Source organism: Mycena indigotica, assembly GCF_014461135.1.
Source record: "Mycena indigotica strain 171206Taipei chromosome Unknown Mind.scaff0002, whole genome shotgun sequence".
In the NCBI taxonomy this organism is placed as follows: domain Eukaryota; kingdom Fungi; phylum Basidiomycota; class Agaricomycetes; order Agaricales; family Mycenaceae; genus Mycena; species Mycena indigotica.
Genome location: NW_023503001.1, coordinates 3,455,921 through 3,473,806, shown reverse-complemented (window position 1 = coordinate 3,473,806; position 17,886 = coordinate 3,455,921). Strand labels below are relative to the sequence as shown.

The 17,886-nt window shown below is 50.0% G+C and overlaps 3 protein-coding genes across 3 annotated transcripts; 2 read left to right on the top strand and 1 right to left on the bottom strand.

Annotated features, from left to right (window-relative positions):
- Positions 1–7,683: 7,683 nt before the first annotated feature.
- On the bottom strand, positions 7,684–9,513 carry MIND_00229100 (Translation initiation factor 4B; the record flags this gene model as incomplete). The annotated part of the gene is made up of 10 exons (XM_037359177.1): positions 7,684–8,020; positions 8,068–8,233; positions 8,281–8,715; positions 8,767–8,809; positions 8,856–8,966; positions 9,012–9,142; positions 9,187–9,264; positions 9,314–9,358; positions 9,413–9,463; positions 9,510–9,513. The coding sequence occupies 10 exons, from the start codon at positions 9,511–9,513 to the stop codon at positions 7,684–7,686; spliced, it is 1,401 nt and encodes a 466-aa protein (XP_037224272.1).
- MIND_00229000 (uncharacterized protein) lies at positions 9,493–11,971 on the top strand (the record flags this gene model as incomplete). The annotated part of the gene is made up of 8 exons (XM_037359176.1): positions 9,493–9,570; positions 9,619–10,011; positions 10,067–10,168; positions 10,220–10,337; positions 10,388–10,535; positions 10,582–11,221; positions 11,270–11,389; positions 11,447–11,971. 8 exons carry the CDS (start codon positions 9,493–9,495, stop codon positions 11,969–11,971), a joined length of 2,124 nt encoding a protein of 707 aa, XP_037224271.1.
- Positions 11,972–16,263: 4,292 nt separating this feature from the next.
- On the top strand, positions 16,264–17,861 carry MIND_00228900 (Pyruvate carboxyltransferase domain-containing protein; the record flags this gene model as incomplete). The annotated part of the gene is made up of 5 exons (XM_037359175.1): positions 16,264–16,483; positions 16,533–17,150; positions 17,208–17,385; positions 17,429–17,548; positions 17,597–17,861. Exons 1-5 carry the CDS (start codon positions 16,273–16,275, stop codon positions 17,859–17,861), a joined length of 1,392 nt encoding a protein of 463 aa, XP_037224270.1. The 5' UTR covers positions 16,264–16,272.
- Between the last annotated feature and the right edge of the window lie 25 nt (positions 17,862–17,886).

Genomic DNA, 17,886 nt, shown 5'->3' with positions numbered 1-17,886 from the left:
CAACGAGGCTATGCTTTCCTGGGGCTTCCACCAGACTTCGGTGCGAATGGTGCGTTTACTATCGCAAACGCGGCAACGACGACACGATCATTGTGGCCGTACACATCGACGACATGCTGTCTGCCGCCTCCATGCCAGCAATCAACGACGCCTTCAAGGACCAACTCCGCACACGCTGGGAGATATCTGACCTTGGGTCTGCGTCCTTCTGCCTCGGGATTGCCATTGTACGGCACCTGTAGTTGTGCACATTTGACAACTGCACTGAGTGCACTGAGTCAACCTGGTGTCAAATCCACTAGCTCCACTGAGGCCTGAGTGCAGTTAGTGCATTTGTCTTCTGTTCCCCTATAAGACTGATCAAACTTTGATATAACATCAGTATTAATAATGATTATACTTAATAAATGAATGTTAAGTTCCTTTTCTTCAGGCCGAAGACCCGTTATATAATTTGGAAGACTATATATATAGAAAATAATTAATAATCCCAATTTGGACACAAATGATGTAGCTGGTTACAATCATCAAAACTTTTGATGGCAATCAAAAATGTTTCCACATTGATGACATTATCTAGATGCCATCAATTCCATCATCAATTCCCATAATAGTAGTCTTAAATAAATAAAATAAGCCTTTGAAGGAATGTGACATATGTGACAAAAAGCCCTGCTCAGTGTATTTGACAACCGTTATGCTAGCTGTAGCTAGTTGCATTTGTAAAAATATAACGCCTATGGCTCCCCGTACAGTGTACGGGACCCGGAGCGGCGCATGATCAGCATCTCTCAGGCAGCCCTCATCGACCGTGTCGTCTTGCAGTTCGGCCAGGCAGATGCCCACCCAGTCTCGACCCCGATGGAGCCCAAGCTCTTCCTCACACGACCTGACCTTCCAGCCGACGCTGATGAATCACGCAGACTCGCGAAGCTCCCCTACCGCTCTCTGGTTGGCAGCCTGATGTATATCGCCGTGGGTACTCGCCCAGACGTTGCGTTCGCTGTCAACCACCTCGCGCGCTTTCTTGACTGCTATCGCGAGGCACACTGGCAAGCGGCGATCCGAGTTGTCAAGTACCTCAAGACGACCCGTGCGTTCCGACTTGAGCTAGGCGGGCCAGACATTCGGCTATCGGGCTATTCGGACTCCGACTTCGCGAACGACCCAGACGCGCGCAAAGTCTGTCATGGGTTACACCTTCTCCTTGGGCTCTGGGGCGATATCCTGGTCGTCACGCAAGCAGAAAGTGGTCGCCGGATCTTCGATGGAGGCCGAGTACATAGCCTCGGCGGAGGCCGGCCATGAAGCATGCTGGTTGAGGAGTCTTCTCACGGGCCTGGACGAGCGACCATCTGGACCAACTCCCATTCGCGGGGACAACGACGCCGCGCGTAAAATTGCTCACGATCAACGCTTCCACAGTCGCGCAAAGGCAATTGACATTCGGTACAAGTATGTCAACGACATCGTCGAGAAGGACAAAGTCTCTCTACCGCGGGTGTCCACTTTCAACAACATTGCCGATACGCTCACCAAGTCACTATCGAAGCCTGACTTCACGCGCCATCGACTAGCACTGGGAGTGGTGGAGTAACCCGTCTGGGGGTGCGCGCATGGGGGGTGTTGGGCTACTGCACCTTCCATCGGGGGGTGTGTCGATCCTATTTGGTTCCGAGGGTGGCGATGTCAGATGCAGTATATTAGATAGCTGATCCGCGGCACTGCCTCACGCTTCTTTTCCCGAACCGTGAGGTAGGCCGCGCGACTCCGTGTATTGTACCTACTGACTGCTGCGTTGCAGCTGAGCCTCGCTCACACTGTACGCAGGTAATACGACACTTCTTTTCCCGAACCGTGAGCTGAGCCTCGCTCACACTGTACGCAGGTTTCTACACGGATGAGATGCTTTCGCTCTCCTCAGCTAGTGGAGAAGGGCGACGCGAGGAGCCGTTGCGAAAGAGTATCTTCGCTCGATTGGCTAGCAGAAGACTCTGTGGAACCGCTTCCCGCTGAGCTTAGCAACTCAGTCTCCACCTGCTCGGTCGAACCGGAGGAATTGGCTGAACGATTTGAGCCTGTCGAAAGAGTTTCGCGTTTAGGCGACGAAGCTCCTACACCGTTTATTTCCGACGCTGTACCTTCGCCCTGGAGAACCTCAGCTTCGACAGCGGGAGAGGCGGGCAGGGGGCGTAGAAGCAGGACTTGCTGAGGCGCGCCCCGCTATATGCTGTCTCTCGGAGGTTCTCTCCCTGATCATTCTCATGGGGTCAAACGCCAGCCCTTCCTGAGTCGCAGAGCCCGGTGGGCGAGCTCTGCTGGGCGAGGCCGTGCCCAAGGGAGCTGGAGGGGGGGCTCGAACATGGTGAGCGGCGGACGATATGGTGGGTGACGTCAGGCGGGAGGGAGTCGTAGTCGTAGTAGCTGTTGGGTTTGTGGTGGAAGTCTTGCGAGAAGCGTACATGTCTAGCTTCTCCTCCCCCGCATTCCTAGAGGTATTGGTCGGGCGCCCTGTAGAGGGCGCTCGTTTTTCGCCAAGCGGGGCGGTAGGAGTGGACCGAGCTTGTGAGGACATGACGGTTAGAGCGAGAATTTCCAGATTCTGTGACTTCTGCCGAGCTCCGCTTTATACGTAAACTCAGTAGCCGATGAAATTTTAACCGAATCGGCTAAACCAGGGGTTGCTGTTTCGTGACGCTGGTCGGGCACCGTCGTCCGGGAACAGCCCCTCGCGGTGGGCTCCATTGTGATGGCAAGTGTCTGCGGTGGCTGTCGGTCGAATAGGTATGGCGACCAGCGCTAGTGTAAATCGAAGGCGCACTGTCTAAGTGCGAGTGTAGGTAGGAGGAAGCCCTGAATAGGGCTTCCGGTAGTCCTTGGCGTGGTGAAGACCGCCGTGAAGGTCGCACGGAGCAGTTGGACGCTTGCTCAGGCATGGCTGGGGTCCAAGGGTGCGCGGGCGACGCGCAGTTCTCACTTTAGCATGGAAGGCGAAAGCAAGAAGATCTAATTCACGTGACTCTAGGTCACGCGTTGATGTAGCTACAATCTATATATACAATAATAAGTCCATGTATGCCGCGATAAGTCCGTCTGAGGCGCTCCATACTTGACCCTCTTCACAATTGCTAATATGATGTAGAATGCTATTCAGGGGGATATTAGAGAATAACAGCCTATTACATGTATATAAGATGGTTTAAGCGATATTATGTCATCAGAGGACCCCTTTATATACTTCCTACCTTTACTCCATTAGGGGTCCCTCATTCCTGAGTGAGTTATTGGAAGATTGGCACAACAGGATACATCGCATATATAGACATATAGGATGTTTAAAAATGAATGAGTTTCTTAAAGCAATGATAGATATTCATTAGTTCATAATACAACTTATATTAAGATTATCTATGCTGTCAGAGGAACCCCTGCTTTGGCCTCCTTCAGACCGTCCGAGCGCATCCGAGGCACATCCGACCGGCACCCCCTCGGACGCCCCGACCCACTCCGACCATCGTCCCACGGCCTCCTTCGCCCCCGCACAATCACCGATCTATCAAGACTCTCCCAACGATCACCTTGGGACAGAGCCTGCGACGCCGCTCAGGCCTTCTGCGCTCTACGTCGGCAGTTACGGACGACCAGTATATAGTTGGCGCCCTAGCAGGCAGACCCTTAGAGTTTCTTCTTTTTGGATTCTCCCTTGCTAGGTCGGTCCCTCCGTGTATTTCCGTAGCTTTTATTCACGCTTTGGATCCTCCTCTGCTAGGCTTTTGTCAGAGTCTCCAGGGTTGCCCTTACATATGCATTCCTTATTCATATATCAAGTTATCATTGTGCATCATCAAATTTGAAGTAGAAAAACTATAAAAAAGCAGGATAACTATATAGTCTAAAAGTATGTGACTACTCTCATATTAGAACATATAACAAGAATATAACTATCTACCTACTAGTGGAACAATCATCTGAATCTTGGAAGAATTGGGAGAGATATTGCCAAATCAATATGTCTGATGCACAATCATTAGGTGGTATGTATATACCAATAATATTGTTAAGGATATTGATCTCACCATTCTGGTATTCTTATTAGTATTTCAATCAGCTATATAGCCTGTTTAGTTATTGAGATATTATCTTATTAGTTGCAGATCAGCCAGTAATTGGCTAGTGCTGGCATAATCATTCAGCTGTCACTATAGGTTACTTAATGAAAGTTGTTTGTATAGACAAAATATACAACTTTAGTTTTGTGACAATCTGTGACATTCTCTGATGATTATACTGTCAAATGGCGAAAATTTCCCTTTTTGGAAATTTGTCACACTATGTGACCCTATGTAACAGTGTAACTCAGGCATTGAACTGGACACAAGTCACCAGTCATTCAATTATTCATAATATACTCATATTATAACTAGTAACAAACCCTTTGTGATGTCACAGACTGTGAAATCCGTGCAGAAGCGCTAACACAGAATCCAACTGGGCCAAAAGACCACTATGACCAGATGCTGGTCATATGCGCTTCCACTATATATAGCTGGTACACACATTTGCATGCATGTAACACAGACCAGTATTAAATTTCAATTCCGAGTCTTAGACAAAAAAAGATTTTGGAGGTTTTGAAAAGTTGTCAGGGGAACCCCTGATGCCGTCACTTGATCCCATCAAGCGCCGCGTCTCCGCTCGTGTCTCCGCGTCTCCGCACCCTAACGCTCTCCCTCCCTCCACTGCCTGCACCACATCCCACATCCAGTGATCCCGAGTCTTCGACTTCCCTGGCCACTCCCCTCCGGAAGTCCATCCGGAATCACCATCATGGATCACTAACGCCATCGGAGACCTCTCCGGATGTGGATGCACCACTTCCCTCCGAGACCTTGAGCTTATGGCCTTCTAGCCTCTCTGGGCTGTTACTTATCAAGGTCTCCCTACCATCTCTATCCGCTGGACCTCTTGGGTGTCCCCAACCTATGTCAGCATTCGGGCTTACGTTCGGATGGCTGAGCTTTGCCATGGCTCCGCTCTCTACTCCCCACCACGGCCCCCGTCATCGGGTCTTCCCCTGGGTGAGGCCTATTGCCGTTAAGGCTCGTGCCTACTGCAGCGCCCCAGGCTGCACGCCCTCACACCTCCACCTCTCTGGAGACGTCCGGGGACGTCTCCGAGTGACCCCTGTCGCTACCTCTCCAGTGGTCATGGCTGGCCGCCATTCCCATTGGTCCTCTTCGACACTCCCCGGCCCTTGGGCTAGACCAGACTCCTTCCCTTTCCGCTCCACGCCTTCCCTCTCCGTTTCCGGCCGTCACGTCACGGTCACACACCCGGAGTCGATTCCGATTCCGATTCCGATTCCGGTTGTCACGTCACGGTCACAAGCGGAGACGCCCAGAGGCAGCCTGGACCTCCCGAAGCCCTTCTTGGGCCTTCTAGGGATGCCTGGGCCCCTCCCTTGGCATCACGGTCCCAAACCTGCCTCTCCGGAGCTTCGAGGGCTACTCGACACTCACCTAGGGTCCATTAGCGACACCTGACTTCTCCAACCCGTCATCCGTCGCTACGCAGTCACTCTATCATTACTCCAGTCACTAGTATATAGTAGTGCACCTGGGCAGAGGGCTCCTTGGCTTGTTCTCTAAGGATTCCCCCTCTGCTCAGGTGAGTCTGTAGCGTCCCTTCCTGTTGTAGTAGTTCACTAAGGATTCCCCCTCTGCTCAGGACTCTGATTTTGAGCCTCGCGAGATTGCCCTTACACCCTTAGAGTCTCTTCCCTGTCAGGGGAACCCCCGCTTCGGCCTTCTTCGGACCCTCCGAACGCATCCGAGGCGCATCCAACCGGCGCCCCCTCGGACGCTCCGACCCACCCCGACCATCGTCCACGGCCTCCTTCGCCCGCACAATCACCGATCCATCAAGACCCTCCCAACGATCACCTTGGGACAGAGCCTGCGACGCCGCTCAGGCCTTCTGCACTCTACGTCGGCAGTTACGGACGACCAGTATATAGTTGGCGCCCTAGCAGGCGGACCCTTAGATTTCTTCTCTTTGGATCCTCCCCTGCTAGGTCGGTCCCTCCGTGTATTTCCTGTAGTCTTATTCACTCTTTGGATCCTCCCCTGCTAGGCTTTCGTCGGAGTCTCCAGGGTTGCCCTTACATTCCCTTTGAATTCTCCCCTCAGGTAGGGTTGAGCACGGGTCCGGGTCCGGGTCTCAGAAGGCTGACCCTGACCCTGACCCTGATTAACCCTGACCCTTCTGGGTACAGGTCCAACTGGGTCCGGGTTAACCCACAGGTTGCAGACATAGAAGCAGAAGATGTATTTGGGACAATAATTTCAACATAACATACATTTTGCTATATGATATTAGCTCAGATATAGCATATGTAGCCTATTCCTCAAAATTTTAAGTATAGTTGATACAGTTTACTCACATGTCACATGTCACATGACTTAAGTGACATGTAATTTTTTTTGTCTCTTAAAAACTCACAAAAATCATATTTAGATAAGAAATTGTTGAATCACAACAGCTTATTGGACCCTCCGGGTTGACCCTGAAAAGGTCCGGGTTTGGCCGGGTTCAGAAATTAGTGTATCCTAACCCTGACCCTGACCCTGACCCTGACCCTGACCCTAACCCTGACAGACCCTACCCTGAAACCCTGCAGGTTGACCCTGACCTGTGCTCCACTCTACTCCCCTGCTAGGACCTTTCTCTTAGGCCTCCAGGGTTTCCCTTACATATATGATGTGTGTGAAATAACTCTGATAATATTTTTCTCTTCTTCACTTGTCTTTACTAGACTCCACTCTGTTGACAGACCTTGTCTGCTCCAACTACACTCTGGTTGGTCTTGTGTCCATTCATGTCAGGCAGCTACTGGCTGATTAGCTATTGTCATGGATAAGACCCGGCCTGTCTGCTCCAGTGCTAATGTCAGGCCATTGCAAGCCCGCAACACGCAGCACATGATGATGGGGAACAGGCACCCCAGTAGGAGGAATGCACACGTGGGAAGCACGTGACTGAGAACAATGTGTTGAGCTGTTGCCAAGCCCAACTCAATACCAGAGGATTGGGGAGGAGTGCTAGGAGGTTAGGAGTAGCATCTAGCCCACAAGGGATGTACAATCGTCCCCCCTGTGGCCAGGAATGAGGGCGAGGAGGAGCAGGAGAGGCCAAGGGTGTCCAATCACCCCTCTGCGGGCCTGCATATATAAGGCACAATAGTGTACACTGTACTCTATCGCTTAGATCGTCTATAGTACCACTTCTCTCCATGCAAGGAGGTACCACTGACTCATCAGGCCCAAAACAACCTGATTCAAACTTTGACACTGACAATGACAAGGGACCGCATTAACGGGCCCTTTCGGTTCGATTTTACCCCGCTCGCTCTACTTGCAGGCCCAACAATCCATCTGTTCTGTTCCCGGTGCACATTCTTAGGAGAAGCCTTGAGTGGCCCAATCCAAAGCCTGACAGCTATAGTAGAAACCTTCTCTATTCTGCACACACCTGACACCCTTACAATTATTATACCATGATTCTTAGCTGACTAGAATTGTTCTTTAAGCCATTCAATTTACTGATATTGGTTTGAATCAAAGCCAAATGACATCTATTACTGGTAAATCTGTCAATTGTACTTTAAAAAAGAAAATTAACATCTTAGATAGCAACTTCAGATACCATATCTGTGATACCCTCTATACTTGACTCCTGCTCAATTTTTTTCTCAGGAACATTCTCCTTCTTTGCTGCAGCATTAGCAAAGCTGAAAGACGGTCGCACTGTCGAAGTCGAGGAGGGTTTTGGGGTCGGTACTGGCGTTGACTTGGGGGATCTTGGAGAAGCCGGTGGTGAAATGTGCGACCGATTGAGAGGGGTCCGTTCAATAGCATTCCTTGAGTTTGTTCGGGACATGGTCAGCCTCTCTTTCATAATATCACGATCCTTTTCGACCCGTTCCGCGACTTCTTTTTCCCGATTTGTGACGTCGACAGGTCTACAAAGGGATCTTAAGTTGGAGAACCATCTCAGTATGAAACCAACCTAGCAATACCAAATGGATTTGGGCGGGACGAACCAGTTGTAGCGGCTGCAGGGGCAATTTTTGGCGATGAAAGAGGGCTAGGCGCGGCAGAGACATTGCCAGAACGGGGAAGCAGTTCCAGTTTGCGGCGACTCAACTGAGGTGTTGGTGGAGTTGAATTGTTCGCTAGCAATGGTCAGGAAGTAGACATAATCAGATAGTCTTGAACCCACGGGATGTGCTCTCACGGGATGGTCTACTAGTCCGCCAATCACTTTCTTCAACAGCAGGCGGGGGAGGCATTTCACTGCGACCACGGCTTCCGAATCTGTTTCCGGAGTTTTCCTCCACAGGTTTGAATTTGGCGCCGATCGTCCAGATTTCGTCTTTGTCTGCTGGGCTCGGGCCATCAGGAGTGGTGAGGCCAGAATTTTTCCGCTTGAATGCAGGTTCAGTATCGAGTGGAGTTGCTCGCACTGGGGGTCGATTTGCTCGCCAATCGCTTGGTCCTTCAGTGGTAGAACCAAAACGGTCTGTAGAAGGTGGCCCGTCAAACCGGCGACGGGAGGACTCTCGTGAACCAACACTCGTAGGTAACGGCCCTTCACGTCTCCAAGGATTATCGAATTTAGAGTCATCTTCCATGGGAAAACCTTGGCGCTCCTTTGCTGAATACAAAAAGTCAACCCAACGGAACAGTTCAATGTAGAGTTACGCACGAGGTTCAGCAACGCTCACACGTATAGTTCGCCCAGAAAAACTCTGTTATATGATCAGCCGCATCGAAACAGAACGTGCAGTAACGAACAGAGCCGCTCTTTGCTAAAGCTTCTTTCAAAGCTTCCAGATCGTCGAATTCTATGTAGCCGAAACCTTTGGGTTTGTCTTCTTTATCCTTGATAATTTTCACCGACTTGATCTGTCCGGATGTTATAATCCATCGAGGCAATGAGATAGGAAATACCTTGTCTGAACCGAAAAAGTCACCCAATTCTATGTCGGTAAGGTCGAAAGCCAGGTTGCCAATGAAAACAGTGTAGGGGGGCTGAGTAGGCAATGGCAAGTCTTCACGGGGAGGTCCAGCTTGTCTGTCGGCTACATCGAATTGGAAAGGTAGTTATGGTGAACGCATCACGCACGCCGAGTAGACAAAAAATCGTCGCGTCGATTATAGCGGTCATTACCGTGGGCTTGGTCATCGTCAGGTCGAGGGGCAGCTGAATGCCATTGATAAGCCTGGTAATGTTGGAACGGGGGAAAACGAACGGGCACTAGGCAGGGAGTCCATCTCATCTGCCCATGAACCCAGAGCTGAGGAAAACAGAAAATTAACAGAGGTTGAACATGGGATTGCAAAGAACGCACTGTCGTCCCCGAGAAACTCGCTCAAAGCTATTTTTTTAGCGCGTTTAGGTGCTGATACGAAAGTAAGAGGGGATAAATTCATGGAGAGAGCACAGACGCATGGTGGCTTGCGGTTGAGAAAACTGGTCACAGTCAACTTTTTCCACAGATCGGTCATGGTATGTATCACTCAATATTGTGGACACAGCTATGAATCAAACAGCCAGGCTTCCAATAGTCTGAACAGGCAGATGCAAGGCCTTTGGACCGCGCAACGCCGAGGAAAATTGAATCTCAATGATGACAATATGCCTGACGACGTCGAAGCCGCAGCAGTTGAGCTCCCGCCTAATGGCAAACGCAAAGTAAGGTCCTCTAATGACCCATCTACGAGCAAGCGTCAGAAAATAGCCATATCCAAAGATTACATACCTCCACCTGTGCGACTGGCTGATCTGGGGGGTATTGATGACTGCATCGAAAAACTTCTGGAACTGGTTGCAATGCCTCTGTGTCACCCGGAAATTTACCTTCACACCGGAGTTCCTCCTCCACGCGGAGTTCTACTGCACGGTCCTCCTGGATCGGGGAAAACGCTCCTGGCCAACGCTATAGCTGGGGTACGATCAATTCCTCCTTCATCAAGCCATTATATCCATTTTTTTTTGTATCTAGGAATTGGCAGTTCCCTTTATCAATATATCTGCGCCATCTATTGTCTCGGGAATGTCCGGAGAATCCGAAAAGACGTTGCGGGATACCTTTGAAGAAGCCAAAGTCTGCATTTCCCTCATCCCTCCGCATAATCTGGGTGCTTAATACATTCAGCGCGTCTCCCCTTGCATTTTGTTCATCGACGAGATTGATGCCATCGCTCCAAAACGAGAAATTGCTCAACGAGAAATGGAGCGACGCATCGTCGCACAGTTTCTGACTTGCATGGATGGTATCTCACATCCTCTCAGAATTTTGGTTGTTCATCTGTTCTTATTTTAGGTATGTCTTGGGAGAAGACTGACAGCAAGCCAGTCATCGTCATGGGGGCAACAAATCGTCCAGACTCGTTAGATTCTGCTTTGCGGCGTGCAGGCAGGTTTGATCATGAAATCAGCATGGGGGTGCCAGACGAAGCCAGCCGTATCAAGTGCATGTTGTTCACGTTGCCTTTTCTCTCTCTAAATGTCTACAAGGATTTTGCAAGTTCTCTCCTCTAAACTTAAACTGGCAGGCGACTTCGACTTCGCGGCGTTGGCCAAAGCAACTCCTGGTTATGTCGGAGCCGATTTAGCGGCGCTCACCGGCGCTGCGGGTGTGATTGCCGTGAAGCGAATCTTTAAACAGATAGCTGACGGAACAATCGTCCTGCCCTCGGCCGATGAAGAAATGGCGGAGCAACTCATCGATCCAATCCTTCCCTTCAAAGTTGCTATCCCTGTCGGACCAACCGCGAGCTCAATAGCGCATTTTCTCAAGGCATATCCAACGCCATTGACCTCGGAGCAGCTTGCCCCACTCCTAATCACCTCAAATGATTTCATCGATGCCCTGAAACAAGTGCAACCATCAGCCCAGCGCGAAGGATTTGCCACTGTCCCAGATGTAACATGGGCTGACATCGGAGCGCTCCATCAAACTCGAGACGCCCTCCAAATGGCTATCGTTCTTCCACTACGACGCCCCCTTCTCTTCAGAAGCGTAGGCATCGTTGCCCCTTGTGGTGTTCTCCTTTGGGGACCGCCTGGCTGTGGAAAGACGTTGTTGGCCAAAGCTGTTGCTAATGAAAGCCAGGCCAACTTTATCAGTGTCAAAGGTCCTGAGCTCTTAAATAAGGTAATTAATTCGTTCTCCATTTCATTCATCGTCTGAAAAATCGTCTAGTACGTCGGTGAAAGCGAGAGAGCAGTCCGTCAAGTGTTCGCACGAGCACGTGCATCTTCGCCGTGTGTTATCTTCTTTGACGAACTGGATGCCCTGGTTCCAAGACGTGATGACAGCCTTGTGAGTTTGTCGTTGATCTTGCTTGGTATGCCAACTCGATTCAATCTTTTTGCACAGTCAGAGTCATCCGCTCGTGTTGTCAACACCTTACTGACTGAACTCGATGGGCTCGATGCACGCAAAAGCGTTTATGTTGTTGCTGCTACCAATCGACCTGATATGATTGATCCTGCTATGGTGCGACCTGGGCGGTTAGACAAACTGCTTTATGTTGATCTGCCCAGTCCTGATGAACGTGCTGAAATCGTACGAACACTTCTGCGCGGTATCCCACTACATGACGCCAGTAACGTCGTTGAGGATCTGGCCTACCAAAAATGTGACGGATACAGTGGTGCCGACTTGGCTTCTCTCGTTAGAGAAGCTGGAGTGTGTGCTTTGAGGCGATCTCTAGGTCTATCAATCGATTCAAGTCAAGATTCAGTTACAGTAGGCATCGTCGACTTCGTGGAGGCGCTCGACAAAGTCGGACCAAGTGTTAGTACGACTCAGCGCCGCAAATACGAAGCACTCCGATCAAAATTTGCGGGACTTCCTGTACGCGTTGGAAAAGAGGAGGAAGACAAGAGAGTAGACAGATAATTCACTATGGGCATTAATGTATGTTCTGCCGCAGACAAATACGATTTTTCCCGGGTCAGAACATTTTCTGCCACAGAAAACTTTCGGAAAATGTAGAACTCGAATCTGTGATCCGGCCGATGACATTTTTTTCCGGCATACAAATTGGCTATCAAGGCAATCAGCCGGGCCATGCTGGGTAACACTCCAATCCTCCATTGTTGCAATTGCATTACCTTGACCTACAACCAGTATAATACACGTAAGGCTTTGCACATGTATGCTATTCATACTTATGTATCCTCCGCCCCAGCGTTTTAATTGAATGGGCTCTGCCTTGCCCAACGTGCCAACGCTGCCGCAATGGCTCCACAACTCTATGTTGCGCTTCTGGGTAAGTAGCACCCGAGTGCCGCCTCCAACGACGACATTGAACTCAATAAACTCGCTACTTATCTGCGAACGAGTCAGTCACACAAGTTTGTGCCAAACAATCACGCACCTTAAAATGAGCATGACAACGAGCAATGCCCACATTGCTTCCCAACTTAATATCCTTTGGCGACCGCGCGGCCACCGACGCCCCAAGCATCGACTTCAACGACTAACCTGAACCCGATTGAACTACTTGTCGGCAAACAAGTCAGTCAGACAAGCAACCACTTACATGACAACATGGCCAGTAGCACCGCCGTTGACAACAAGCGTTGAATCTGTGCAGTCGTTTGTCAATTGATGTGTTTGGATGAATAGGAGCTGGACAAACCCAGGCAATTGAAGAAGACGGTATTTGAGGTAACGGAGCGATAGAGCCTTGAAAACGGTTAGAAAAAAGAATGTGGAAATCACGTAGAATAACCTTTGGACGAAGAAATTGCGACTGGTGTCACTACTGCCTCCAACAATGCGGGTGACTCATAGAATGAGCTTTCAGGTTACCCTTGAGATATCTATACAGAGGCTTGGGCGTGCGGCAGAGGGATGCGTCATGCTTTGCGAAGAAGGTGTATGCTGTCTTGTTGTAGATGTCATCGCTGGTTGACGGTGCTGGTTCTGGTTCTTCACAAGGGTCAATGCCCAAGTGTGGACGCGTCGGAGTAGTACCTATGGGCGGACTCGGGTGGCGCGCGGGACGGGAGTCAGACGAGCTGGGCTACGTGGAGATGAGTCCCGCTGACCAGAGGCCTGCAAGCGTGTTCGGCAAGGATGTATTGGTGTTGAGTGCTGATGTTGCCATTGTCGTCCCTGTGCTGATGTTCAGTCTACGCTGAATTGCCGCAGGGGAGAAGAGATATCAGTTGCGGTGTTGCTGAGATCTGAGCTGGTGATTGCGGCAGGCGGCGCGTCAAGACTTGACATCGGTCTGTTGGAGACGCTAACCACTTGCTGGCGCCGTCGGCGCTATTTTGATTAGGATAGGTCTTTGCCCCCATCCACCACGCGCCCGTTCCCGCCGTATCAGTCGGCGCCATTTCAACCAGACTCGCTTGCGTTGGAGGAATAAGGCCGCGATTTTGCTGGTAGGGCTGTCCGCTCGTCGTCTGACTTGGCGGAGTTGTTGGGCAATAGCGGGCAGCACGGTCATTGCCCAAGTGTTCAGGTCAACTCAAAATCTCTACACAACCAGTTTTGACAGACTTCGCACTCATCATGTTGCGCGTCGTTGAGCAAGCTCGGCGTTTATCACTATCAGCCCCGTTGGTCTTGCCTTGCGGGAGATAGCACCGCCAACATGCGCGTTGCTGAGTTCTGCCCGCATTGAGTTGGTTTTGACTGCGGGCCCGGGCCTTGTGTGTGCGTGAAGGAAGCGGAGATGAGTGGCTGGTCGTGATAGCCAGAGTTCAAAGCAGCCCTATCAGCTTAGACTTGCGTGGATGTGGCCGTGGTCGGCGCGGGTCTGCCGGATTTGGCATTGCAGTCTGGAGAAGTGAGTATAAGGGCGTTGAAGTGCTTGCCGGATGCGGCTTTGAGGTAGCCTTGAAGTCAGGAAACAACGTCTAAGTGCTTACCAGAGGAGCGGAGATTGTGAGCAACTGGAGTGCGATGGAGGAAGTTAAGATTACTTATCGCGTGCTGTCACACAAGTCGTGACTTGTGTTTCGACCATTTCCGTCAGTCCCCCGGCTACATATTAACATCTGCTTGCTCACTCTGTTGCAGCGCAACACCTCTCGAATGTGGAGTCACACCGGAAAAAGCAAAATATCAGCTCGAACAGAAACTGTAATTGATTTTAGACCAATCTGAAGTAGAATTAGGCCGACTTAAATGCAAAGTTTTAATTGAGCAGAAACCTACTCAGAATTTGGACAAACATGTACAAAAATCAGCTCCAACAAAACCCCTTCTTTCTTCTAACCTGAAACGGCTATGGAAACTAGCGCTGATAGGCATAGTTTCCATAGCCGTTTCAGGTTAGAAGAAAGAAGGGGTTTTGTTGGAGCTGATTTTTGTACATGTTTGTCCAAATTCTGAGTAGGTTTCTGCTCAATTAAAACTTTGCATTTAAGTCGGCCTAATTCTACTTCAGATTGGTCTAAAATCAATTACAGTTTCTGTTCGAGCTGATATTTTGCTTTTTCCGGTGTGAGTAGTTATAAGCATTATTCAGGGCTGCTGTCATGAGGTGTGTCTCTTGTTTAAGTATAGTACCAAAAAATTATAATTACTGAACTGTCAATGCAGGGCTAATTAGCCTTTTGACAACACATCCACACCCGCGAAAAGAGTCGGAACATGAGCTATGCTAGGCGCGCCACCATTTTCTCCCTGAACACAACCCGAGACGCACTTGCTGGACTATCTTGAAGTTGTCCAGTAGCGCACTGGCAGACAAAGCCCGAAGAAGAGTCCATTGGAGATCGGTATCATCTTGCTTGTAAGTTGATCTTACGTACTATACTCTTAACACACTCTCCCCCAGAAGCACTTTCTGCGTCGTTTTTTGCCTTTTAAAAAGTCACTTTTTCGGAGGATTTCGCCGCCGGAGGCGTGCATTCCGCCCCGGACTTGAGCTTAAGGTGATCAGCCTTATCCTCTGGCGGCTCTCGTTATGTGCGCACGCGAAAAATGCGCATAAGGGGAACTTAATTTGGGAACAATTCGGCCTCGATGACCGCCATCGTTGACTCGGACGGGCGCGAAGAATGCGCCGTCAGGCGCATACGTGTTGCGTTCAAACAGGTCGTCGAGTGCAAGCATGAAGAAGTGCATCTGAGGTAGGTTGTTTGCCTCCGGTGTAACTAACAATTGACAAGTTGTCCGAATTCTTTCTCAGAACTTCCCCCACGCGTGACGCCGTTTGATCACACGAGTCAGTCTATGACTTTATTACAAGCTAAGTCGTTGTGGATCCATCTACTGCATTTTGCCATTCAAGCACGACCTGTAATCAGGTCAGTACTATTCCTTCCTCTGCAATGACGCTTGCTGACTTTCTTCCAGTGTTGGCGCCATTTTTGCCGAGTACGCCCATGTTGACATTGGTTTCTAATTAGTGCCATTGTCTATCGGTTTTGGTGCTGCGGGGCTGGCGCCAGAACAGTTTTTGCTGTCTTGCTTGAGGTTTGTCACAATTCGTCCAATGCTCGTAATGTTGACCAAACAATAGAGTTGGGTAGATCCCAGGTCTACGCCCATGATCACTCGATGGAGGGGTCGTCGTCGACGCTAGTTTGGGTGCATGCTTTGCTTTCTTTTGCCAGATTTGCCAACATTGACTTAGAGTGTTATGCAACGAACGGCCGACCTGGTCAAGTCGGTTGCGCTGCGTTGCTGAGTTTGACGGATTTGACTTCAAAATAGTGGACCAGTTTGAACTTGTCGTCGACATTTGTATACTTCGCGACTCATGTCCGTACTTGCTCTTGTTTGGCCAGATTTCATAACACTAACTTCATGTTAGCGTGCTTCGCGATGCCGGCCAAAAGAACACAACTCGCTAACGCGAGCGGGGAGACGGCGCCTGGCGCAACCACTAATTTGTTGCTGATAGACCGGTTTGGGACACTTGCGGAGCAGTAGCGGCCATGGCGGATACGCGTACCGTTGGCGGCCGCGCAGGACCGGATATGGTCGCTGCCAGTGAGCTGAGACCGGCAACCATGGAATGGTTTGGGGAGAGTGGGTGGGGCGTTGTGGGTGAGCATCGGGTCTGAAGGTGATTAAAGAACAGGCCAGGGTGCAACAGTAGACGCTGGCGATTGCAGATCTTATAACTGGACACACTTAGAGATTGTTTACGCAATCACTTTTCGGCCGAGATTTGCGATCATTGTGTTGAGATAATTTGGAGCCGTCATCCTTTCTTTGACTCGACCTTCATGTGCCCTCACGAAAACGCTCAAGATATTCCCAACTCCGAGATGGTGGAAGTTCCCTTGTCCAACGGAAAGCGGGGGACCAACGTACCAGTCAATGGATTCAATGGTTATACCAGCACACCGTCGCAACTGAGCAATCCCTATGCCCCTCGACCTTCCGATTTCTTGTCCAATGTCTCTAATTTCAACATCATAGAGAGTACCCTCAGAGGTATGCATCATCATGGCTCTCCTACAGAAATTGTGATGTCATTTCATAGAGGGGGAGCAATTTGCGAACGCCTTCTTCGACACCAAAACCAAAATTGCCATCGCCAAAGCGTTGGATGCATTTGGGGTGGAATATATTGAACTCACATCGCCTGCTGCTTCTGAACAGTCTCGTGCAGACTGCGAGGCTATCTGCAAGCTTGGGCTCAAGGCGAAAATCCTAACTCATATTCGATGCCACATGGATGATGCTCGCATTGCTGTCGAGACTGGCGTCGATGGGGTGGACGTCGTAATTGGAACTTCCTCTTTTCTCCGCGAGTTCTCTCACGGCAAAGATATGGCATATATCACCAAAACGGCCATCGAAGTCATAAACTTCGTCAAGTCAAAAGGAATTGAAGTTCGTTTCTCCTCAGAGGACTCATTCCGATCCGACCTCGTTGATCTACTCTCCATTTATCAAACGGTAGACAAAATTGGCGTCCATCGAGTTGGAATTGCGGACACTGTTGGTTGCGCCAACCCTAGGCAGGTCTATGACCTCATCAGGACGCTCCGGGGTGTGGTTGGCTGTGATATCGAAGTTCATCTTCACAACGATACTGGGATGGCCATCGCTAACGCTTATACTGCCCTTGAAGCCGGCGCTACTCATATCGACACCTGTAGGTTACTCCAACAATAATGCCTTGGGTAATAAATAATGTCTTACCTATCCACAGCCGTCTTGGGTATCGGTGAGCGGGTTGGTATCACACCGTTAGGTGGGTTAGTGGCCTGCTTATATGCGGCCAATCCGGATTATGTCAAGAGCAAGTACAACCTGCCTATGCTGCGCGAAATCGAAAATCTGGTCGCTGAAGCTGTTGAGGTGAACATTCCATTCATGAATCCCATTACGTAAGTGGCTGTTGGAACAATGCTGGTAACTGACGGAAACCAGGGGCTATTGCGCTTTTACACACAAAGCCGGTATCCACGCAAAAGCCATCTTGAATAATCCTAGCACATATGAGATCCTGAAGCCAGAAGATTTTGGCCTCACACGTTATGTATCGATTGGGTGGGTTCAGTTCTCGACCTAGTTGGCTTTTTGGCTGATTCCCAGCAGACATCGTCTTACAGGCTGGAATGCGGTCAAATCACGAGTGGAGCAGCTCAAGCTCAATATGACCGACGAGGAAATCAAGGATGCGACTGCTAAAATCAAGGAGCTGGCCGACGTTCGGACACAATCGATGGATGACGTCGACTCGCTGCTCCGAGTTTATCATTCTGGAATCCAGTCTGGAGAATTGGCAGTCGGGCAGAAGGAAGCTCTGGACCGTCTACTTAGACGACACCGGGAGGAGGCACAAAATTCAGAGTTGTCGTAGTAGCTGTGCATTGCTGACATAATTG